Source organism: Mobula hypostoma, chromosome 2, assembly GCF_963921235.1.
Source record: "Mobula hypostoma chromosome 2, sMobHyp1.1, whole genome shotgun sequence".
NCBI lineage: Eukaryota > Metazoa > Chordata > Chondrichthyes > Myliobatiformes > Myliobatidae > Mobula > Mobula hypostoma.
The window spans coordinates 166,367,288-166,386,108 of NC_086098.1; the positions used below are offsets into that span (position 1 = coordinate 166,367,288).

The 18,821-nt window shown below is 46.1% G+C and overlaps 1 protein-coding gene across 1 annotated transcript in view; it reads left to right on the plus strand.

Annotated features, from left to right (window-relative positions):
- Positions 1 to 18,821, plus strand: part of col9a3 (collagen, type IX, alpha 3) — a 213,701-nt gene that overhangs the window by 58,938 nt on the left and 135,942 nt on the right. Inside the window, exons 19-21 of the mRNA XM_063073738.1 lie at positions 7,363 to 7,407; positions 10,352 to 10,405; positions 11,339 to 11,392. Coding sequence (XP_062929808.1) covers positions 7,363 to 7,407; positions 10,352 to 10,405; positions 11,339 to 11,392 — 153 coding nt within the window. The remainder of the gene's footprint in view (positions 1 to 7,362; positions 7,408 to 10,351; positions 10,406 to 11,338; positions 11,393 to 18,821) is intronic.

Genomic DNA, 18,821 nt, shown 5'->3' on the forward strand with positions numbered 1-18,821 from the left:
AGCTTTGCCGAACATGTCCCTACCTTAGAACTATCTAGGCTTACCCATTGCCCTCTATTTTTCTAAGCTCCGTGTAGCCATCCAGGAGTCTCTTAAAAGACCCTATCATTTCCGCCTCCACCACCGCCGCCGGCAGCCCATTCCATGCACTAATTACCTTAGCAGTGAAACATTACAGAGAGGCCATTACATTAGCAGTGAAACCTTACAGTGTGTTACTCTCTCCCCCACCAAATCTAGTCATGTCTTCATGACATTGAGATAATTCGCCAACCCTTCCTGCAAAACACAAAGTCCAATCCAGGTGCACAAGGCAGTGACATAGCTCCCCAACACTGTAGGGGTCACACTCTATTCCCCTGGTGCTACATAGGCCAGCCTATCCAGTGGTCTCCTAATTCTCTGAGATCTCTGCACCCCCTCACCTAACTCTTCAGGTTCCGACACTACTGGGGATCTGGGGATACCTTCAGTCTACCTGGAGAGGCCTCCCCCGACCTATCACTCGTGCCCACCTGCAACTTGGACCCCCCCCACCGTCCCATGGCCAAGACCCACTTCCTCCCCTGCAGAGTCCCACGGCAACCCAGGTTGCCCCCAGATAGCACCCCCCCCCACCTCACCTGACTCAGCGGGAGAAGGGCCAGGAGTCTCTTCCTCAATCAATGGGAAGTTAGCGAAAGGCGGCAAATACCACACATCCTGGTCCTCATCCTCTGAATCAGTATCCCTCTCGGGTGGGGGCCGGCCTAACCTTGCTGCTGTGGGCCCTGCAGTCACCCCATGTTTCCACAGAGTCCTCTTACTGGGTGTAGGCTCCAAGTTGGGCTCTCGGTCTACCTGCACCTCTTGTCCCAGAGGCAACAGGTGGTTCCGATGGAGAATCTTGACAGGCCCCTTCCCCTCCTCTGGTTTCACCGGAAAACTGGTAGGTTTGACATCTGACTCTCCACCACATAGGGTGTGGCGCCCAGCGGTCAGCCAACTTGTGCTTTTCAGGTAGCCCCAAACTCCTTATGAGGACTTGGTCTCCCAGCAGGAGTTGGGAGAACCTCACTCTCTGATCATACCTCCTCTTATTTCCTTGATTTTGCATGGTGGCCGCAACCCCAGCTAATTCATAAGCCCTTTTCAGCTCTCTCCTCATATTAGACACATACTTCAGATAAGGCTTCGGTGGTAAGTCACCCTTGTCAGTCCCAAAACAAAGGTCGATGGGCAACCTTGCCTCGCGCCCAAACATCAGATAATATGGCGAGTACCCAGTGGCTTCATTTCGTGTATAGTTGTAACTGTGAACAGTGACCAATATGTTGACTCCACCTGCTCTTCTTTCTGATCTCCAGGGTCCTGAGCATGTCTAGCAAAGTCCAATTAAACCTCTCAGGCTGGGGATCACTCTGTGGGTGATAGGGCATGGTCCTTGACTTCTCAACTCCAAGCATGCCCAGTAACTCATGGATGAGTCTGCTCTCGAAGTCCCATCCCTGATCACTATGTATCCACCTGGGAAAGCTATAATAGATGAAATACTTCTCCCATAACACTTTTGCCACCAGAGACACCCTCTGGTCCTTGGTAGGAAAAGCCTGAGCATATCCAGTGTAGTGGTCTGTGATGACCAAGACATTCACCGTGTTGCTGGCATCGGGTTCTTTTGACAGGAAATGCATACACACCAGGTCCAGAGGCCCCGTACTCTGCAAGTGGGACAAAGGAGCTGCCCGCTTAGGCAGTGTCTTCTGCCATATGCATCGAATACATGACTTGCAGTATTCTTCGACGTCCGATTTCATCTGGGGCCAGTAAAACCGGTCTCTGAGCAATCCATAGGTCTATTCCACCCCAAAATGTCCAGAATGTTCATGAAGTGACTTCAACACAATCCACCAATACATCTCGGGCAGAACCAGTTGGCAACATCGAGGTCGGTCTGGGGGTGACATGACCTGGTATAAGCTACCGCTATGTCAGCACTGGTCTGCATTAAAACGAGAGCTGCGCCCGCCACTTTATCATACCTCTGCCCACAATCGCAACTTTAACAGTACTTAACAGGCGAATTAACAATTCATCCGGAGTACGAATATCGGTACTACAAAATAACAAACAGTACAGAATATGCAATTAAACGATTGAGCTTTATAATTCTTAATTTGACTATATGGTTGGTAAAGAAAACAAAAAAGGAGAAAGGGCCCATTCTCATGAAACAGTCTAATGTGCAATGTTGGAGCTCACTGATAAGGCCGTTCGTCCACCATCGACCTCCTCCAATCGTCGCTGACCTTCGGACCCTCACTCCAAGTCCACTCTGTCTGGTGGTCTACCAACTCTCTCCATTCCTGTCTTCGCTCCTCATCTCTCCCCAACAAAAGACCACAAATTCCCGACTCCCAGACACACAAGAAAGAACAACATCCTGCTCATTGGCTTTGGTGGCAAAAATAGGAAAACAGATTATTATCTGAATGGTGGCCAATTAGGAAAAGGGGAGGTGCAACGAGACCTGGGTGTCATTATACACCAGTCATTGAAAGTAGGCATGCAGGTACAGCAGGCGGTGAAAAAGGCGAATGGTATGCTGGCATTTATAGCGAAAGGATTTGAGTACAGGAGCAGGGAGGTACTACTGCAGTTGTACAAGGCCTTGGTGAAACCACACCTGGAGTATTGTTGCAGTTTTGGTCCCCTAATCTGAGGAAAGACATCCTTGCCATAGAGGGAGTACAAAGAAGGTTCACCAGATTGATTCCTGGGATGGCAGGACTTTCATATGAAGAAAGACTGGATGAACTGGGCTTGTACTCGTTGGAATTTAGAAGATTGAGGGGGGACCTGATTGAAACGTATAAGATCCTAAAGGGATTGGACAGGCTAGATGCAGGAAGATTGTTCCCGATGTTGGGGAAGTCTAGAACGAGGGGCCACAGTTTGAGGATAGAGGGGAAGCCTTTTAGGACCGAGATTAGGAAAAACTTCTTCACACAGAGAGTGGTGAATCTGTGGAATTCTCTGCCACAGGAAACAGTTGAGGCCAGTTCATTGGCTATATTTAAGAGGGAGTTAGATATGGCCCTTGTGGCTACGGGGGTCAGGGGGTATGGAGGGAAGGCTGGGGCGGGGTTCTGAGTTGGAGGATCAGCCATGATCATAATAAATGGCGGTGCAGGCTCGAAGGGCCGAATGGCCTACTCCTGCACCTATTTTCTATGTTTCTATGTTTCTATGTTTCTATGCCCTGTTATCTCTAGTCCTAACCCAAACATTGCTGCTACAGAGAAACCATTACCTTAGCAGTGAAATATTACAGAGAAGCCATTACATTAGCAGTGAAACCTTACAGCGTGTTTCATGTTAAACTCCCACAAATACAGCATCAAAGAACTCAAGGATTGAAAACTATAAACTATGGCACAGAAACAGGCCCTTCAGCTCATCTAGAATATGACAAGCTATTATTCTGCATAGTCCCATCAAACTGCATCTGGACCATGCCCCTCCCATCCATGTACTTATCCAAATTTCTCTTAAATGTTGAAATTAAACACATATCCACCACTTCTGCTGGAACCTCTTTCCACACCTGCACCACCCTCAGAGTGAAGAAAATCCCCCCTCAGGTTCCCCTTGGATATTTTACCTTTCACCCTTAACCCATAGTCTCTAGTCCTAGTCTCACCCAAACTCAATGGAAAAAGCCTGCTTGCTTTACCCTATCTATACCCTTCAAAATTTTGTATACCTCTGTCAAATCTCCCCTCATTCTCCTACACTCCAGGGAATAAAGTCTGAACCTATTCGGTCTTTCCCTATAACTCAGGTCCTCAAGTCCTGGCAACATCATTGTAAATTTTCTCTGTACCCTTTCAACCTTATTGATATCTTTTCTGTAGGTCAATGACCAGAACTGCACACAATATTCCAAATTAGGCCTCACCAACGTCTTATACAACTTCAACATAGCATCCCAACTCCTAAACTCAATACTCTGTTTTCTGAAGACCAATGTGCCAAAAGCTCTCTTTACAACCCTAACTACCTCTGACGCCATTTTCAGGAATTATGGATGTGTTCCCAGATCCCTCTGTTCTATTGGATTCCTCAGTGCCTTTCTTTTCATCATGCAAGTCCTACCCTATCTTGACTTCCAAAGTGCAACACCTCACACTTGCCTGCATTAAATTCCATCTCCCATTTTCCCAGCTGGTCTGGGTCCCTCTACAAGCCACCACAGTTGTCTGTGCCAATGAATTCCAAAGATTCACCACCCTCTGGCTAAAAAATCCTTTCTCATCTCTGTTCCAAAAGAACGTTCTTGTATTCTGAGGCTGTGCACTCTGGTACTAGACTCCACCGATATTGGAAATATCCTTTCCACCCTTCTCCTCATTTATTTTCTTTCTTTAGCTTACACTCAGTTCTGATGCAGGGTCAAATGTTATCCATTTCTCTGACTACACAGGTGCAGCTTGACCCTGCTGAGTTCCTCCAGCAGTTTGTTTTTCTCGGTCCTGAGGGGCCCCTGGGTTTGCTTGTCATGAACCACGGAAACATTGCAGTGTTATTAAGCTCCATTTCGGGTCTTATGACATCATCATTATGTGTCATGTCATATGATGTGGGCAATCATGGTCTTTCCATGACCATGACTGTACTGGGCAAATTTTCTATGGGAGTGGTTTGCCATTACCTTCTTCTGGGCAGTGCCCTTACAAGACAGGTGACCTCAGCCATTATCAATACTGTCCAGAGATTGTCTGCCTGGCGTGAGTGGTCGCATAACCAGAAATTGTGATATGTACTGGCTGCTCATACGACCGTCCACCACCTGCTCCCGTGGCTTCACATGACCTTGATCTGGGAGGGGAAGGTGGAGGTAGGCCTTAGCAGCGGCTACACCTTCCCCAAGGGTGACCTGCAGGTTAGTGGAGGGAAGGAGAACCTTAAGCTACCTTTGGCAGAGATATATCTCCAAGTCCACCACCCGAGGATTAGAAAGCATGATCAATAAGGAATCAGAATCAGGTTTATTATCACCGGCATGTGACGTGAAATTTGTTAACTTAGCAAACCAGGATTGTTTTCTCTGGAGTGGCAAAGGCTGAGGGAGATTTGGTAGCAGTTTATAAAATTATTAGAGACATAGATAGAGTAGACAGTCAGAATCTGACAGCCCATGATCTATCTAGCCCTTCCCTCTACACAGCCCTCCATTTTTCTATCATTCACGTGCCTATCTAAGAGTCTCTTAAATGTCTCTAATGTATCTGCCTCTACCACCACTCCTGGCAGGGTGTTCCACACACCCACCACTCTCTGTGTTTCTGAAAAAAACTACCTCTGACGTCCCCTCTATAGTTTCCTCCAATCATCTCAAAGTTACGGCCCTCGTATTAGTTATTTCTGCCCTGGAAAGTCTCTGGCTGCCCACTCTGTATAACTCTATCAAGTCACCTCTCATCCTCCTTTGTCGAAGGAGAAAAGCCTATCCTAGTAAGATGTGCTCTCTAATCTAGGCAGCATCATGGTAAATCTTCTCTGCACCCTCTCTAAAGCATTGACATCCTTCCTGATCACAATTTTCTGTGTTTGGTCTAATCAGAGTTTTACAGATTAGCAATACTAACATATATATAGGGAGAGGCAGATGTTTTGTCCAAAATGGCGTTAGAGATTTTCAAGAACTGATGGCAGTGAGGAAGAAGCTGTGTTGAACCCTGGGTTGTGGGTCTTCAGGCTCCTGTATCTCCTGCCTGTTGGCAGCATCAAAAGAGGATATGGCCTGGGTGATGGGAGTCACTGATAATGGATCTCACCTTCCTGACACATGCGTGTGTAACCCCGGCGAATCAATATAATACAAATCAAAATGTCTGACGTAATACAAAAGTGTTCTTTGTGCCCAAGTGCTGATAGTGCACATGCGCCGGTCGTGCACGCAGCCTGGTTACAGCCGTTCCGAACTATTCTTTTACTTTCTTCTTCTTACTTTCTAATCTACGTTATTTTTGTATTTTTTTTTCTCGCGGTAACACGTCGAAGCTGCACCCTCTCTAACATGCTGGTAGAGAGAGTTTTATTTGGGTTTTCTTTAGCGCTGGAAATGGTTACATCCCGACACGCGGGACTGAAGCAAGGTCGCGTTGTGTATTTCACGGACCAGCAAATCCCGGCCGGCTTAGCTAACAGAGCGGCGGACACTCCTGCTGAAGTCCTGAGGAAAACACACAGAGGGGGATCACAAAGTCGAGGAAAGAGGACCGGGTCGAGACAACAGAAACTTTTGGAGAAGAGGAGTTCGGTGGGTAATACCGTTCCGGCTCACCGGAAGTGCCCCGAGAGCGGTAAGCGTAAAGGAGTTTCGTGCTTACCGATCTGGTTAACAACGGATGGTGCAATCCGGGTCATATTACGATCGAGGAACGTGTTTGCAGACTGGATATTGAACTTTTTACTGTTGGACTTCGGCCACATTCCACCGTGATACAACACTTGGCGGCCCGGGAGGTCGTTCCTGCCTGGGGCCATCGAATGTGCAGCTCCTCCCGTGGAGGGTCAGACACCCTGAGCCAATAGACTGGTCTTGAACTTATTTTCCATCTGGCATAGTTTACATTTTGTTGTTTGATTGTTGGGGTTTTTTGTATTGCTATATTTATGCTCTATTCTTGGTTGGTGCAGCTGTAACGAAACCAAATTTCCCTCAGGATTAATAAAGTATATCTATCTATCTATCTATCTATCTATCTGAGTACCAAGACAAGCTCAACACTCAAAATGCTGGAGGAACTCAATAAGTCAGGCAGCACCTGTGGACGGAAATGCCCAATCGACATTTCAGGTCGAGACCTTTATCAGGACTGGAAAGAAAGAGTGGAGATAGCTGGTATAAAAAAGTTGGGGGGGGGTGGAAGGAAGGGCTGACAGGTGATGGGTGGATCCAGATGAGGGAGGGGGAAGAGCAGAAATAACATTAGAAGCTGGAGAGCGATAGGTGGAGGACAGACTCTTTGTCTTCTGCGGTCTCTGTTTTGTGTAATGAACGTTGGTCTCAGTCATGGTCAGGACATTGTAGAATGCTGATGTAACACACACAACATCTTGGAGGAACTCAGCAGCTCAGGCAGCATCTGCAGAGGGAAATGGATAGTCGGCGTCTGTCCCAAAACATTAACTATTCATTTTGCTCCATGGATGTTGTTTGACTGCCGAGTTCATCCAGTATTTTGTGTGTGTTGATCCAGATTTCCAGCATCTGCAGTCTGCCTTGTGTCTTTGGATTGCTGGTGTAAATATCCAACAATATCTCCGTTATATCCAGAATGTAATGGTCTGATGTATGCCTCTCTTTTACTTCAGGGACTATCTGGAAAGCCAGGAAGGAAAGGTCTTGCAGGTGAACAGGTAAGCAGCCTTGCAGAACACTGTCATTAATACCATGGTATTGGTCCCATACAATACAGTCACACATCCCTAGCAAAGCAACAAAGTGGCATGTGGTCCCATACAGCGCTGGTGCTTTGCAATGCACCAGTCACATAAGCATCAGTGGCAGACTGAGATAAATGCACAGTTAACGTGTAGAAGGATTCTTCATTGTTGTTTCCATAACAATTTTGTTTGAGCGGTCAGGGTTGTTGGCCCTGAGCTGAACCCCCGAACGTGGAAGAGCAGTGGATCACTCTTACTCTGTCCTCTCCCCTTTGACCTGTTTGGCATGGCTGACTGTAGTAAGGACCAAACCATAAAGCCATCACTTCAGTCGTCAAAGCTTTCTGGGTCATTGGGGCACACAAGCCTCCAAATCATGACAAGATTATGGACCTCTTGGAGTACAGTGACAGCAGCCTGGGTTCAGTTCCCACCACCGTCTGTAAGGAGTTTGCACCTTCTTCCTGTGACCACGTGGGTTTCCTCCGGGTGCCCTGGTTTCCTCCCACACTCCAAAGACATACAGGTTAGTGTTAGTGAGTTGTGGGCATGCTACGTTGACAGAAGCGTGGCAACACTTGCAGGCTGCCCCCAGCACATCCTCCAACTGTGTGGGTCGTTGACAAATAAAGCTCATCTTTAATCTTTAATCAAAGGCTCATTGTGTTGGGCGTGTGGGTCTGTTACGTGTTGAAGAATGCATCAGGTTTTCACGGACAGATAGAAATCAAACCTCGCGAGATTGGTTCAGGAGCTTGAAAATCTGCACCTTGAAATTAAAGATGAGCTTGATTTGTTGCGTGTCTCACACACAGGGAAACATGTCTTTGCGACAATGACCAACATAATCCGAGGATGTGCTGGGGGCAGCCCGCAAGCGTCACTGTGCTTCCGGCGCCAACATAGCCTGGCTACAGCTCATTATCGCTGACCTTTGTAATGTGTGTTGAAACTGGAGTACCCGTGAGAAACCCACGCAGTCACGGGATGAACCAGGGACCCGCCTCCTTTATTTTATACGCGGATCAACCATTGCTCTGAGCAGGAAATTTTTACATGACCTGAAAACTGGGTGGCACTTTAAATTTTTTTTTTGTAATATGCACACTGAATGAAAATTGACAATCACATGCTTTTGATTTTATTTATTAATTGAAGGATATAATGAAATACAAAGAAGATCTTTCATGTTTCTTAAACTTTTTCTTGTCTGTCTTTATTATACATCAATTGTCTATAAACACTGTCCAGATTAGTTTTGTAACCAGCTAGCTGAAAGATAAATCTTAATCCTCATTAGATCATCCAAATGTTCCACTTCTACTCTGTTTCTGGAGTTACATTTGATTGGATTCATAAGACTGAATCCACATTCACAGTCAGCGCTGGAAGCCTGAAATGTTCTGAGGTCAGCAAAAATTAACAGTCCTTCAAATTCTTCATTTCTAAGCATAAGTTCAACATATCAGTGAACATCTTAATTGAGCCAGTCTCAACTTGCTCAGCAATTGCAAATTTGAAATCACAGTATTGTTGAGGCAAGGCCTTCGTTGTACTTCGGTATAGTAGCTGCGTATTTTTCGTCAGTCGTACATCTTCTTTTCCACATTCAAAACTGGTTGTGTTTGCAGTAGCAAACTTACTATTCTCTTAACTCATCCTCAGGAAATCTGTTATCCAAGTGATTACACACTCATTGAATGAATCAACGGATAGACGCAGTATTAATGTCAGAACTTATAGATACAAGCAGATCTTTTATTTTGTCACCCCAATGAAAAGTATTGTCAAGATACTGTGACTGTAACTTATTAATTGTTTAATTATTTTAACATTATATAAAAGAGAATTCCAACTGCAGAGCTGTGCATCTGTGCAGCTTAGAGGGAACAGTGGGGAGAACATGCAAACTCCTTATAGACAGCAGCGGGAAGTGAACCCTGATCGTACTGCTGTCATTGTAATGTTGTGCTACGCACTATTGGATTAAGTATGTCACACAGCGGCTGACATGCCAGAACTTATTCTGCACAGAACAGGGGAGGATGCCACTGGCTCTGCTGGACAATGGGCTGCATGCTGTACCCACTGGGCGACAGGCAACACGCTGTTACACAATGTAATGCACTGAACCAGACCACGTAGTCTTGTGCTGGGCTTCTGATCCTCCTAACATCTCCATCCCCATTACCATCTCCCTCCATTCCCTGCGTACTGAACCGGCTTCCCCATCAGGCCCCACCCCTCAGCCGCTTGAAATCCTCACCCCGACAGCCCTGTGGGCAGCCATTTCTCTTGAGTTCCATTTTTCTTTCATTACTGGCCAGGTAATGACTGTTGTTCTGGTGTCTCTCACAAGTGAGTACACCTTGTCTGTGTCCATCCAATCCAACCCCTGCTCATTTTAACAGCCAGAGTTCGCCTGTATTGGGTCTGGGCTGGCGTACAACTGTACCAGTCCTGGGCTGAGTTTGCCTGTACCAGATCTGGGCCGGATTATGCCTGTAAGCCAGGTACGCCTGTATTGATTGGATCTGGGCTGGGTTTGATAATCGATATGAGATGAGGTATGCTTGTAGACAGAGTACACATACTGGGTCTGGGGTAGGTCTGCCTGTACCATACTGAGCTGGGTACAGATCATACCTGTATGGTAGTGTACAGTACCATACCTGTACTGCTCTGGACTGAGACACCTGTAATGGGTCTGGGCCAGGTATGCCTGCATTGGGTCTGGTCTGGGCTAGGCTTACCAATACCGAGTCTGGGCTGGGAGAGGTCTCAGCCATTGGACTTTCACTGATGCTGGACCCAGTGGAAACACCAGGAACTGATGTCTGTGATTCCTCACTGTGTCACTGGGAGGAGGTCTTCCTGGGATTGTTACTGATAGCTTGTTACTTCTGTTCCCACACAGGGAAGCCAAGGACCAATGGGAGCTTCAGGTCCCCAGGGTCCCCCTGGGATTCCGGTAAGTCCTTCAGTGCCTGGGTTGGGCCCTGACAATGCTGCCTGTGGTTCCTCCCAGAGCACAAGAGGCAGCAGCACAATATCAGCATCCGGTTCATTTGTAACTGACCGTCTGGTGTAGTATACTGAGCATCAGGTGGCATCTGGGGGGAGAGAAGCAGAATCAGTTTAAATCATCTCTGTGTTAAGCATCTACACCGTTTTCCTTGGTGTTACTCACTCCGGGTGTTTGCTAATCTATACTCACTGGGTCAGTGATATCTCCGCCTGTATTGGGCTACCACGGTGCCATCAATGTTCTATACCACCAGCAAGCCCAACACAGTCTTCTGTAACAGTGCATCATCTTCCACCTGACAACCAAGTTCCACCACCTTATTTACATTATCAATTTATTACACACACTTAGAAGCTTAATGTGCTGCTACCATCAGGGATCTTCTTGATGACAGCAGCACATCCTCTCTCATCTTCTCTTCTACTGAAAAGTAGCTTTCACCTCTCTCTCTTTCCCAGTTCTCCTGAAGGGTGATGGATACAAAACAATGCTTATTTCTCTTTCCACAGACGCTCCCTAACCTGCTGGATTCTCCCAGTGGTCCTGTTCATCTTTCAGATTTACTTTTACCTGTTCTGGGCCAGAGTGCTCCTGTACTGGGTCCAGACCAAGGGTGCTTGTACCAGATCTGAGCTGGGGTCAACCTATACTAGGTACGACTGCACTCGGTATACCTGTAGTTGGCCTGGGTGTAAGTGCGCCTGTACTGGGTGCACCTGTACAGAGCTTGGCAGGAGGTGTACCTGTAATGAGCCAGGCCGGAGGTGCACCTGTACCAGGTCTGGGCCAGAGTGCACCTGTACTGAGTCACTGTTGTATTTGTCTGTTTCTTTGTCACTGTGTCAAATATCCTAACTGTTTTCTCTTCCCTTACAGGGAGAACTGGGTGACTCTGGCGACATGGGTGAGCGTGGACCCAGGGGCCCTGATGTAAGTAGCTGCCTTAGAAACTCTTGGGGCTGATGTTGACCACCAGTCTACCTCATCCTTCACCCTCATTCTTCACACCTGTAACCCTAAATTGTCCTTTGCCCTTACTGGTGTGATCTGGGATACCTGACTAATTGGCGCTAAGAATATCCATAGGCTTTTGTCCCTGACCTTTACCCCAGATCGGGACGAAGGGATTGGTCTGTTGGTAAGCTGATTCCACGCTGCCTTTTTGTTGCCCCGCGTTGCCAAGAAGCCCCCAGTGAACAGGCTGAGAGAACAGACAGGAATCTAACAAGTAATGAGGGGCCATGGGGTCTTGGGTTCTATTACAATATCAAACTGTGGACCAGGAGATAATGGCTGTGTTGGAATTTGTTAAAGGGTGTGGGGGAGCACAAGAAGGAGACGGGAACAGGATGCAGTTGGTGTAAATGTATCAAATAACATTTCAGATTCAGATGTATTAATCACACATACATTGAAACATGCATTGTATGTGTTAACAACCAACACAACCTAAGGATGGGCTGGGGGCAGCCCGCAAGTGTCATCACACACTCTGGTGCTAACATAGCAGGTTCCCAATGGTCAGCAGAACAACACCAGCAGCAACAATAACAACAGTTCAAAGGTTCAACAGTTTAATATCAGAGAATGTATAGAGTATACAACCTGGAATCCTTACTCTTCACAGACATCCACGAAACAGGGGAAAAACCCAAAGAGTGAATGACAGAAAAACATTAGAACCCCAAAGACCCTCTTCTCCCTCCCCCACCCCCTCCGACGCACAAGCAGCAGGAAAAGCATCAACCACCCCCCCCCCACTCCAGCAAAAGCATCACCGCACCCCCTATCACCCACCATGCAAGCAATAGCTAAGCCCCAGAGACCAGGATCTAGAGTCCAAAGGCTACTGTCCATCCCATCATTTCGACATCTCAGAGAATCTCTCTCTCCGTCTCTCTATCAAGAGAGGGATATCGCTCCAGCAACAGCAAGAGAGGACATCAACAGCTCGCTGTTTTGATGTTACAGTTTGTTGTGTTGCTTGTTCAAGTTCCCCAACTTGAGGACCAGTAGACTTACAATCACCTTCAAGAGGGAGAGATCACTTGAGTGCAAAACAAGACAGCAAAATAAGCCTTTTTCCATACTACAGTCAGGCCTCCAGTCCTAGGACAGGCTGACTCGAGGCCTTCAGTCCTTAGCCCAGATTCTTGGACTCATAGATATTCAGCCTCCAACTTAGCACTTCAGCCCAGGACTCCATTTATCTGGTCAGCGCCACTCCCCCCCCCCCCCGCCCCGACACCCCTTAAGTCCCCTCCATCACTTACTGAGGTCTTGGGTAATCTGATTATGTCCTCAGCATTTGCGTTCCCTTATAGCCACTGTTGCCTTTCACACCCTTGCTATCAGGAATCCCTGTCCCTCCACCTTTACACATTCCAAGACATTGCATCCAGCACCATTTGAAGATCAGAGTTCCAAAGATTCACCTCCCTCTGAGAAAGAGAAAATAATCACATCTTAAAAGGCCAATTCTTTATTTTAAAACAGTGACTCCACAAGGTAAGACATCTCTCCATGTCCATCCTGTCAAGATCTCTCAGTACCTTGTATGTTTTAATAGGAGTAGAGGTACCTATTTAGCTCAATATGTCCTCTTGAGTACTGAGTGAGATCATGGCTAATAATCTACTTGGGCCTCCTCTGTATCCTGTAATTCACACAGTGTATGGATTTCACCAGACGTCCCCTCCTACTCTCTGAGGTGGAGACCATCTATTGATTGGAGTTGACTATGGGTGTTGTGTCCTAGTTGTCTATGTGATGGGCAGGCTGGTACCCGCACCAGGGCAGAGCAATCTGTTGCCCATGCAGCTGCGTCCCCTTCTCCGTGCAACTGATGAACTGGCCCTCTGTGGTGCTTCCAGTGAAGGTGTTCCCTCCTGGAGTGAGCTGCCTTCTTGACCCACTGTGGTCCTTCTGGTGAAGATGCTCCGACCCACCAGTTCCACAACACCTGTCGACATCAGTCATACACCCTCTATTCCACAACGCTCGTCAACATCGGTCCTACACCCTCTGTTCCACAACACTCGTCAACATCAGTCCTGCTGTCCAAATATATCACTTCGCTCTTATCTAAGTTGAAATCCAATTCCCATTTCTCAGCCCACCTCCCAAGCTTATCAAGATCTGAAAAGGAATCTAAAGCTTAAAAAATATATACTTAGTGCTTTGCCGGCGTATATGAAGAATAAACTCTTCTGGGGCTTCTAGCTGGGTACAGGTATTGATTTTAACCAACGTTTCAATGACAGATTCTGTCATCTTCATCAGGGATGATGATTAAGCATACCTAGTCCGGTGGTATTTATATATCCCCGTCATTCGTCCCTCCTGATTGGTTAGCCTTCATCCAATCAGGTTTCCGCTGCCCCACCTTGCTTGCAATCCGATTCCAGTTCTTATGTAGAGTGAGACCTTTGTCTTTGTTAAAATTCTTTTCCTCAGTTTTACTTCAATGGCTTTCTTCACCAGGCGCTTCCAAAAGCCATTGGCATTTCACAGTGCCATCAAAATCAATCCTATGGCCGTTGCAAATGCAATGTTCTGCTACTGCCGATTTCTCCTGGTAATCTAAACCCAATCTTGTCAAGTTCTCTTTGTAATTCATTGTAACCTGCTTCACCATCAACAAGACCTCTTCATTCAGTGTCATCAGCAAACTTTTTGATTGTGTCATGTACATTCACATCCAGATCATAGATAAAGAATGAATAACAGAGATTCCCAGCACTGGCCCCTGACGTGACAAGCCTCCAGTTGGAGAATCAACCTGCAACCATCACCCTTTGCTTCCTATCATTGAGCTAATTCTGAATCCACCTCACTAGGTCGCCTCGAATCCCATGTGACCTAACCTTCCAGATCAGCCTGCCATCTCAAAGGCCTTACTGAAGTCTAAATAGACACCATCTACTGCTCTACCTTCACCTATCTCCATCGTTACCTCTTCAAAAAAACTTCAAATGATGGACTGTCTTCCTTTCCCAGAAATCAGACCAGTCATCTCCAGTCCTTGTTCCACATCATTCCTTGGGTCTTTAAGAACAGACCTGGAAGCTATCAAAGCATTGTGACATCCCCATAATTCATTGAACTGGCTTTAACTTGCACCTCACCTATCTTTGTGATTGGCTTCCACAGTGTGTACCTTGACTGGATTGTCTTCCACTAGGTATCACCACTTCATACCTCAGTGGCAGCACCCCGACTAGTTCATCTGATCACTGTCTCCCACCCACCTCACATCTCCACCTTGACTCACACAGTGTGCCCACCCAAACCTCCTCTTCCTCCTGTCCTCGTCACTCAAAGAGCTAGTGAAGTGCCTGTGTTGTACTGTCAACAGCAACCTGTCCTGCACTTCTCCAGAGTGTCAATGACATAGGAGTAGAATTAGCCAATTCAGTCCAATGCATCATGACTGATCTATTTTCCCTGTCAACCCCATTCTCCTGTCCCCATAACCTTTAAAGAATTTAATAACCAAGAACCTATTAACCTCTGCTTTAAATATACCCAGTGACTTGGCCTCCACAGCCGACTGTGGCAATGAATTCCACAGCTTCACCACCATCTGGTAAAATAAATTCCTCCTCATCTCTGTTCTAAAGGGATCCCCTTGTATTCTGAGACTGGGCCCTCTGGTCCTAGACTCCTCCACTACAGGAAACATCCTCTCCACATCCACTCTATCTAGGCCAGGGTTTCCCAGCCCTTTTTATGCCATGGAGCCTTACCATTAATGGAGGTAATGGGGTGATGATTGCAGGCTGATTCTCCAACTGGAGGCTTGTCACACCAGGGGTCAGTGTTGAGAATCTCTGTATCTATGATCTGGATGCGAATGTACATGACATGATTAAAAAGTTTGCTGATGACACTGAAATTGGGGGGTCTTGTTGATAGTGAAGCAGGAGCCCAAGTTGGGAACCCCTGTCTAGGCCTTTCCATATTTGGTAGGTTTCATTGGTTAAGGGCTGACCCAAATGAAGTTGTCATGATATGAAGGAAATGTGAGATGGTGGAGGGCCTAAAATTGTGTCTGCTGGTTAGAGAGTCTGGGGCTGATGGTGTCTAAAAGTTCCAGCCAAGCTGTTCAGGAGCTGGTGCAGTTGGGATTTTAAGTCAGGTAATGTAGAAACCGCCATTCAGCCCAACCAACTGATACTGCTCCACTGGAACCTCCTTTTCCTTCATCATGGCCTGTCAGTATAAACCTCTCTCCTCTCCAACCTAGACCAGCCTCCATTAAATGCACTTTTTTAATGGGAACTGTCACCACAAAGAAGTGTCTGCAGGTTGTTTGGAATTGCTTCTCACCAGGAACATAGCAGAGGCACAGGAACCAATCAACACACCCTTTATTGAAGACAATTTCTCTCGTCTGACAGTGTCAGCATTGAGAGAGAAGATGAAATATGAATGGAAGCTAGCCAAAAATATCAAAGAGGATGGCAAAAGTTTTTTTTCAGATATACAGAGTGTGAAAGAGAAGCAAGAGTGGATACTCGACTGCTGGAAAAATGACGCTGGAGATGTAGTAATGGGGGAATAAAGAAATGGCGGATGAACGGAATAAGTATTTTGCTTCCATCTTCACAGTGGAAGGCACTAGTGGAATTAAGAACTGTGAGAGTGTCAGGGGGCAGAATGAGTGTCATTGTTATTACAAAGGAGAATGTGCTTGGGAAGCTGAGTGTCACCTGGACCAGATAGATTACACACCCCAGGGTTCTGAGAGGGTAGTTGAAGAGATTGCAGAGGCATCACTAGATTCTGGAATGGGTCTGGAGGCCTGGAAAATTGTAAATGTCACTCCACTCTGTAAGAAGGGAGGGAAGCAGAGAAAAGGAAATTATAGGCCAGTTAACCCGACTTCAGTGGTTGGAAGACATTGGAGTCCGTTATTAGGATGAGGTTTTGGGGTACTTGGAGGGACATGATAAAGTAGACCAAAGTCAACATGGTTTCGTTAAGGGAAAATCTTGCTTGACAAATCTGTTGGAATTCTTTGAGGAAATAACAGGCAGGATAGACAAAGGAGAGTCAGTGGATGTTGTTTACTTGGACTTTCAGAAGGCTTTTGACAAGGTGCCACACATGCAGCTGCTTAACAAGATGGTATTACAGGAAAGGTACTACCATGGATAGAAGATTGGCTGAGAGTGGGAATGAAAGGGGACCTATTCTGGTTGGCTCCTGGTGACTAGTGGTGTCCTACAGGGGACTGTGTTGGGACCAATTCTTTTTACATTGTATGTCAATGATTTGGATGATGCAATTCATGGCTTTGTGGCCAAGTTTGTAAATTTTACGAAGATAGGTGGAGGGGCAGGTAGTGTTGAGAAAGCAGAGGAGTCTGCAGAAGGGCTTGGACAGATTAGGAGAATGGGCAAACATGTGGCAGGTGGAACACCACTAGAGTATGGTCATGCACTTTGGTAGAAGGTATAAAGGTGTCGACTATATTCTAAACAGGAATTTCAAAAATCAGAGATCCAAAGGGACCTGGGAATCCTTGTGCAAGATTCCCTAAAGATTAACTTGCCGGTTGAGTCGGTGGTAAGGAAATACAATAACTACAATAAATACAATATTAGTATTCATTTCCAGAGGACTAGAATATGAGCAAAGATGTGATACAGAGGTGTTATTGGTTAGACCGCATTGGAATACTGTGAGCAGTTTTGAGACACTTATCGAAGAAAAGATGTGCCAGCATTAGAGAGGGTCCAAAGGAACTTCATGAGAATTATTCTGGGAATGAAAGGGTTAACATATGTGTTGCTTTTGATGGCTCTGGACCTGTAGTCACTGGAGTTAAGAAGAATAAGGTGGGGATCTCATTGAAATCTATCGAATACTGAAAGGCTTAGACAGAGTAGATATGGAGAGGCTATTTCCTTTATTGGGGGAGTCTAGGACCAGAGGCCACAGCCCCAGGATAGAGGGATGCCCCTTTAGAACAGAGAAATGAGTTGAAATTTCTTTAGCCAAAAGATGGTGAATCTGTGCAACTCATTGCCACTGGGGGATCATCTGTACTGGATTGGGTATTATGTAATGAACCGGAGGTGATTAGAGAGATTGAGGTGAAGGAACCATTAGGAAGCAGTGATCATAACATGATTGAGTTCACTGTGAAATTTGAGAAAGAGAAGCCGAAATCCGATGTGTCGGTATTTCAGTGGAGTAAAGGAAATTACAGTGGCATGAGAGAGGAACTGGCCAAAGTTGACTGGAAAGGGACACTGGTGGGAAAGACGGCAGAGCAGCAGTGGCTGGAGTTTATATGAGAAGTGGGGAAGGTGCAAGACAGGTATATTCCAAAAAAGAAGAAATTTTCGGATGGAAAAAGGATGCAACCGTGGCTGACAAGAGAAGTCAAAGCCAAAGTTAAAGCAAAGGAGAGGGCATACAAAGAAACAAAAATTAGTGGGAAGACAGAGGACTGGGAAGTTTTTAAAACCTTGCAAAAGGAAATTAAGAAGGTCATTAAGAGGGAAAAGATGAACTATGAAAGGAAGCTAGCAAATAATATCAAAGAGGATACTAAAAGCTTTTTCAAGTATATAAAGAGTAAAAGACAGGTGAGAGTAGATATAGGACCGATAGAAAATGATGCTGGAGAAATTGTAATGGGAGATAAGGAGATGGCAGAAGAACTGAACGAGTATTTTGCATCAGTCTTCACTGAGGAAACATAAGCAGTATACCGGACACTCAAGGGTGGCAGGGAAGAGAAGTGTGCGCAGTCACAATTACGACAGAGAAAGTACTCAGGAAGCTGAATAGGCTAAAGGTCGATAAATCTCCTGGACCAGATGGAATGCACCCTCGGGTTCTGAAGGAAGTAGCTGTGGAGATTGCAGAGGCATTAGCGATGATCTTTCAAAAGTCAATAGATTCTGGTATGGTTCCGGAGGACTAGAAGATTGCAAATGTAACTCTGCTATTTAAGAAGGGGGCAAGGAAGCAAAAAGGAAATTATAGACCTGTTAGCTTGGCATCGGTGGTTGGGAAGTTGTTGGAGTCGATTGTCAAGGATGAGGTTATGGAGTACCTGGAGGCATATGACAAGATAGGCAGAACCCAGCATGGATTCCTTAAAGGAAAATCCTGCCTGACAAGCCTATTACAATTTTTTGAGGAAATTACCAGTAGGCTAGACAAGGGAGATGCAGTGGATGTTGTGTATTTGGATTTTCAGAAGGACTTTGACAAGGTGTCACACATGAGGCCACTAAACAGGATAAGAGCCCATGGAATTACAGGAAAGTTACATATGTGGATAGAGCGTTGGCTGATTGGCGGGAAACAGAGAGTGGGAATAAAGGGATCCTATTCT